Genomic DNA, 6,929 nt, shown 5'->3' with positions numbered 1-6,929 from the left:
TCGCAAGATGGATTTCGCATATACGTATTTACGGCGCATGCTGGTGATGTAATTATGTTGCATATGGACAAGCAGTACGGCTACATTCTGCATGTAAATTGGTTTCACTTGGCTTTTTTTCGCAAAGCTATGCATGTTGGGAAAAGAAAACGACAGGCTGAGAAACATTTTATCGTGTGTGTGGTTTCACTGGCGTATTTACGCATTTTTAAAAACGCCATGTGTGACCTTGCCCTAAAACTCTTAGCACATCATTTTGGGAGTTACACCTCAGAGTAGTAAAAGTTAATTGCACTAGGGAGAGAGGCAAGGGCCAGTTTTGCACTTCACACACATATCAGTCAGAAACAGGAAGTGAAGGAAAGAAGTCGGAAGTGACAAACTGGGGTTTTACAAAATGGTGGCGATGCCCCAGGGAAAAGTATTACAATCTCTTTACACCGCTCAAACTATCCAGTACAATTTATTGAAGAGGCCAGGGTGTCTTCTTTCTGTAGGGACTGGGGTTACAAAATGTATTACTCGCCCAGAATCTCCACAGTTCACCTGCTCAGCTTGAGAGAAGCGCCCATTACCTGAGCGAGAGGTGACGGTGCAATACAAGAGCCTCTCTAAGGCAAATGCATTTGAACTGTTTTCAACAAATAACTACATATTGTTTCACTATCACTCTACATTACTACAACTTTTTTGTTTTAAATAAAACATGCACACTCTCTTCTTTATACCCAGCAGCAGGGCAGCCGCCATCATAGGGGCACAACTGTTCAGAGACCCAGTCATTTGTCCAAAACAAATTCTAAACATTGGCTAAAATGGTTGCAGTTGATATGGTGCTGAGAAGAGAATGGAGTGCAGGCAGTCCACCAGTTAGTTACTGAACAGTGAGAAGTACGCGTTCAACACACCTGCAATACAACTAATGACCAGCAGATGGCGATTTGTCGCACAAGCGACTCCAAGCGCTTGAATGAAGTTAAAGGAGTCCGTGCAGCAGCAGCAGGTACAAAAGAAGGAGAGTGAACTGAGCTGCAGTTGGAGACTGTCAGAAGGGGATACAGCAGGAATTTGGGTAGAAAAGTGAGAGTGGGGCGGAGGCAAAAGCAGGAATAGGGGAATATTGGAATCCGGGGCTGGAGCGAGCAGCCAGGAGCAAAGGAGGCGCGTCAGGTAATAATATGATCCTCTATCAGTTCCTGTGTATGTCCAGGGCAGGGGGAGCTGAGATATCCTGCAGGACTTTGGGATGGGGCAAGATCCGTGTACTGGGGCTGGGGGCTGATGTAGGGGAGCTCAGGCTGTCAGTGCCATGCAAGTGATTACAAATAAAAGTTAATGGAGGGCACTCCCAATATTGGAAGGAGAAAAAGCTCTTTTTTTTGAGAAATTTGAGGTGCAAATCACCCCACAGTCAGTTACCCTTTCTATACACTTTATTAAAGAATTTTTAAAATACCACCTTTGTTTACTACGGTATTATTTTCTTTATTGTGTGTGCATCCGCTCTCTATCCATGCAAGTGATTAGTCAGTTCTGTATAGATACAGAAGAGGGGGTTCCCCTGTCTCAGTGTGTCAGTGCCATGCAGGTGAGGAGTCAGTTCTGTATAGATACAGAAGAGGGGGTTCCCCTGTCTCTGTGTGTCAGTACCATGCAGGTGAGGAGTCCATTTTATACAGATACAGAAGGGGGGGTTCCCCTGTCTCAGTGTGTCAGTACCATGCAGGTGAGGAGTCAGTTCTATACAGATACAGAAGAGAGGGTTCCCCTGTCTCAGTGTGTCAGTGCCATGCAGGTGAGGAGTCAGTTCTGTATAGATACAGAAGGGGGGGTTCCCCTGTCTCTGTGTGTCAGTACCATGCAGGTGAGGAGTCAGTTCTATACAGATACAGAAGAGAGGGTTCCCCTGTCTCAGTGTGTCAGTACCATGCAGATGAGGAGTCCGTTTTATACAGATACAGAAGAGGGGGTTCCCCTGTCTCAGTGTGTCAGTGCCATGCAGGTGAGGAGTCAGTTCTGTATAGATACAGAAGAGGGGGTTCCCCCGTCTCAGTGTGTCAGTGCCATGCAGGTGAGGAGTCCGTTTTATACAGATACAGAAGAGGGGGTTCCCCTGTCTCAGTGTGTCAGTACCATGCAGGTGAGGAGTCAGTTCTGTATAGATACAGAAGAGGGGGTTCCCTGTCTCAGTGTGTCAGTGCCATGCAGGTGAGGAGTCCGTTTTATACAGATACAGAAGAGGGGGTTCCCCTGTCTCAGTGTGTCAGTGCCATGCAGGTGAGGAGTCGGTTCTATACAGATACAGAAGAGGGGCTCCCTCAGTGGATCCTCAGTTAGTGAGTCACAGCAGCAGGTGAAATGAGGAAATGTGATTGAATCTATTTTTAGTGTAGAGACAGAAGTGTAGTCAGAATTTCAGAGTTTTACATGTCTAATGCCATTTGAATATTTACCTGTACCCTGGATATAACAAAAATAATTTGTTGGAGGGTTAGTAAAATCCTAACACCCTCCTATGTACTTTACTATTTACAATTCAGAGTGAGTTTCTCAATGCAACTAAAAAATGACAGGAATCAGTTTTTAATAATGAGAGGCAGAATCTGCATGTCTCTTTACCAGAGCTAGGGCATGGATATTTGGCACCCAAAGCAAGAACAATACATTTGTAGCCTTACAGAACATTTGTTTTTAGATGGGGTCAGTGACCCCCAGTTGAAAGCTGGTCAGAAGTAGGAGGCAACTAAAATTGGCAAAAAAAAAATGAAGGCCAATTGAAAGGTTTCTTAGAATTAGCTATTTTTAAACATACTAAAAGTTAACTTAAAGGTGAACCACCCCTTTCATGAACATATTTTCTGGAATTGTGCCCCCTAACCACCTTCCACTTGGCCCTGCCCCTACCATTTCTTGAGTGAGAGTTAAGCTGGCCATAGATGTAAAGATTTTTAAACGATCCGATCGTCATCGTGAGACCACGATTATCTCAAAACGATTGTACGAATTGTCCATCAACTAAAAAGACCATTTCAGGCGATATTGCCAGGAAAACAAAGGGTAGCTGCCTGCTTGTCCCTGCAAACATAGATAGATTGCACTGGGACCGATAAAGATTTTTTAACCTGGCCGATCAATTTTCTGACAGATGTCCGCGCGATAATTTAGAAGGATTGGTCGGAATTTGCTAAAATCGGTCATTCGGCAAGAAAAATCTTTGCGTCTATGGGGAGCTTTAAACCTACTGATATCTGGTGGTGAGGGAATGCTGTGTATAGCATGAGACATGTTATACACAGGCTGTTAGAAGAAGAATTTCAGTCAGTGCCATACATATATATAATGAGCTACTTGCTAAATCAGGGTTAATTAAATCTGTGAGTGCTTCTCTGTTTTGCCCAGTTGCATACACTCACTAAAGGGTCCCCTTGTTCTGTCTGGGATGTATGGGAAATTGGCAGCCATTATTATTAAACAGTAGGTATTTAGGAGAGCGCTTTTCCACAGCCATTTAGGAAAAAGTCATGTTGTTTTGTTAGTGTTACAGACATGCATGGAGCTCCCCTAGTGTGACATTGTCACCAGCCACTGAAGATTCCTCCCAGTCTAGTCTGACCTGTTCTGAGGAAACTTATCACAACCAAGTGAGACTTCATAACAAGCAGACCAGCTCAACTAGATTATCCTTGCTCCTGCTATTGCTATCTTTACCCTACTGAATTTCTCCATATTAACCTTTCGTTATCTGCACCCCTACAGCTGGCTTTGCAATGGCGTGCGACGGCTTCTGGTCTTCCTGCTGTCTGTGCCTCCAGCGCATCTACAGCTGTCACTGTAGGAAAAATAGAAGAGGCAAGCTTAAAGGCACCAAGGGAACCAAGGTAAGTCATTAGGTGATACCCAGCTTTATCTTATTTGCTGTGGTTTACAACAAGTATGTTTTCAGTTAGTTCTGATAGAGATTTTTGACCCACTGCGCCATGATTTTTAAAAACATATATTTAATATTCTACAATATACCACATACGGATGTTTAGATGGCAGTGATTTGAATGTTTAGGAAGATAAGACAATATTGTGTTGTAAAATATGAGCTGCTCTAGTTGCTTAAAGGAAAACCATACCCCCAAAATGAATACTAAAGCAACAGATAGTTCACATGAAATTAAGTGGCATATTAAAGAATCTTATCAAACTGGTACAGGTATGGGATCCATATCCGGAAACTTGTTATCCAGAAAGTTCCGAATTACGGAAAGGACGTCTCCCATAGACTCCATTATAATCAAATAATCAAATTTTTTTAAAATTATTTTCTTTTTATTTATAATAATAAAACAGTAGTTTGTACTTGATCCAAACAAAGATATATTTAATCCTTATTGGAAGCAAAACCAGCCTATTTGGTTTATTTAATGTTTAAATGATTTTCTAGTAGTCTTAAGGTGTGAAGATCCAAATTACGGAAAGACCCATTATCCGGAAAGCCCCAGGTCCCGATCATTCTGGATAATGGGTCCCATACCTGTATATATGCAGGGTTTTACATATGAGCTGTTTTATGTAATACATTTTTATAGAGACCTTCATTGTTCTGGGTATAGTTTTCCTTTAAAGGAGACATATTATGGTAAAAACAAGAATGTACCAGTGCATTAAACTCTTTTTAGATATAGAAGGAATGTGCTTTAAAAAGTTGTGTTTCTGGTTTCTTTATTGAATATTTCTGCAAAAACCCTACTAGCCCCGCCCATCTGTTCCACTTCCTTGCTTCCTCGTTTCCCAGGCTGTGCAAGGTTTAGCACACTGCACTGTATGATAGGAACCAATCAGCAGCTAGGCTGACCTGGTAGGGAACTGAAGTCTGTCTTTGCTCTTTCACTGCAGGGCTGTGATTTGCTGTCCCCCTCCTTCTGTGCTTTTGGCAGGGACTGTTAGGAACCACCCACCCCTCATTTGAAACACATACAGTACAGGGACCAGTGAACATCTATAGGGAGCTCCAGTAAAGAACTAATTTTAAGACAATGTTAATTTACTCCCAAAAGTAAAACCAACACCATATAGTTTACATTATTGCCTACAAAATTAGTGGGTTTTAATTTATCCTATATTTCATAATTCTTTTACATTACCTATCTGATCAACGTAACAATAGGTGACTTTTAGGGCTAGTCCACACGGGGAGATAGCCACGCGTTTGCGGTCGCGGCGACAAAGCGCCGCGACCGGCGCAGGCGACAGTTTTGTATGGGCGCCTATGTAAAAACGCCTGTGCTAACCACACGAGGCGATGCGCTTTTCAACAGTCGCCTGAAAATGCCTCGCCAGGCTTTTTCAGGCGACTGTTGAAAAGCGCATCGCCTCGTGTGGTTAGCACAGGCGTTTTTACATAGGCGCCCATACAAAACTGTCGCCTGCGCCGGTCGCGGCGACTGGCGCGGCGCTTTGTCGCCGCGACCGCAAACGCGTGGCTATCTCCCCGTGTGGAATAGCCCTTAATGGACATTAATATTTTGAAGCGTCCTGTTTTAGTGTCACTATCACTTTAATGCCTCTGTTCTCTGGAGACACCACTCCAGAACCACTTTAAGAAACAATGCATTTTAATGCTTCTTTTTGCATAAGCTAAAAATAATTTCAAACAAGTGTGATCTTCTAATGGAAATGGAATTTCTTATTCAAGTGTTTGCAGTCATCATTGAGCACATTTTTGGAGTGTGTGATTTTATACTTGAGGTGACTTTGCTTTGTGATTTTATTTTTAGTGGTGTAATTCTTGAACACTAAAAATAAACATTTTAAAATTCAAAAAAACTGGATTGTGCTATTAAATGAAACAAGCGGGTGGTACAACCCCAGCACTGTGCTACACTATGCAACAGGTTTGCATGTTCTCCCTTTGTCTCTGCATGGGTTTCCTATGAATTCTTTGGTTTTCTCTCACACTCCTGAAACTATTGAGAGGTGAGCTACCCCTTTAAACTAACTATAAAAAATACAGGTATGGGACCTGTTATCCAGAATACTTGTGACCTGTGGGTTTCCAGATAATGTATCTTTCCGTAATTTGAATCTTCATACCTTTAGTCTACTAGAAAATTATGTAAACATTAAATAAACCTAATAGGCTGGTTTTGCGTACAATAAGGATTAAAGGGGTTGCTCACCTTCCAAACACTTTTTTTTTCAATTCAGTTGTTTTTAGATTGTTCCCCAGAAATAAAGACTTTTTCCAATTACTTTCCATTATTTATTTTTTACTGTTTTTCCAAAATCTAAGTTTAAAGTTGAATGTTCGTGTCTCTGGTGCTTGAGTCTGGCAGCTCAGTAATTCAGGTGCAGACTCTAAACGGTTACAATTTTGCAACGTTGAGTTGATACATTTCTCAGCAGCATCTCTGGAGTATTAGCAACTATTGTATCAATTCTAACAGCTGCCTGTAATGAAATCCAGGGATTCTGCTCAGCAGGGACAAAGATAACAAATGTATCAACTAAATGTATCCATTTAGAACAGTTTACAGGGTCGGCGACCCGCCCTCCCAGGGCTGTTTCAGAAGGTGAAAAGAGACACTTGACGCTTCAATTTTAGAAAAATGGTCGCATATAGAAAGTCATTGGAAAAAGTCATTATTTCTGGTGATTTATCTAAAAACAACTAGTGAACCACCCTTTAATTTATTATATCTTAGTTGGGATCAAGTAAAAGGAACTGCTTTATTATTACAGAGAAAAAGGAAATTTTTTTAAACATTTGGATTATTTGGATAAAACGGAGTCTATGGGAGATGGCCTTTCCGTAATTCAGAGCTTTCTGGATAACAGGTTTCCGAATAACGGGTCCCATACCTGTACAGGACCCATCTGTTTAACCTGTAGAATATGCTGTATATTGAAATTACTTTATTTCAATGTATTAAAAACTGTGA

At 41.6% G+C, this 6,929-nt stretch overlaps 1 protein-coding gene across 2 annotated transcripts in view; it reads left to right on the top strand.

Annotated features, from left to right (window-relative positions):
- The first annotated feature begins 910 nt into the window (after positions 1 to 910).
- Positions 911 to 6,929, top strand: part of gdpd2.L (glycerophosphodiester phosphodiesterase domain containing 2 L homeolog) — a 29,297-nt gene continuing 23,278 nt past the window's right edge. The window contains exons 1-2 of one of the 2 annotated variants that reach the window (XM_018229742.2): positions 911 to 1,170; positions 3,757 to 3,878. In XM_018229742.2, coding sequence (XP_018085231.1) covers positions 3,768 to 3,878 — 111 coding nt within the window. In that variant the 5' untranslated portion in view covers positions 911 to 1,170; positions 3,757 to 3,767. Of the gene's footprint in view, positions 1,171 to 3,512; positions 3,642 to 3,756; positions 3,879 to 6,929 lie in introns of those variants that run through there. The other variant, XM_018229744.2, reaches the window with a different exon arrangement.

The sequence above is a fragment of the Xenopus laevis genome, chromosome 8L, assembly GCF_017654675.1.
Source record: "Xenopus laevis strain J_2021 chromosome 8L, Xenopus_laevis_v10.1, whole genome shotgun sequence".
NCBI classification, from domain to species: Eukaryota; Metazoa; Chordata; class Amphibia; order Anura; family Pipidae; genus Xenopus; species Xenopus laevis.
Note: the sequence above shows the minus strand (reverse complement) of the source record. Positions and strands in the feature narration are given on the sequence as shown.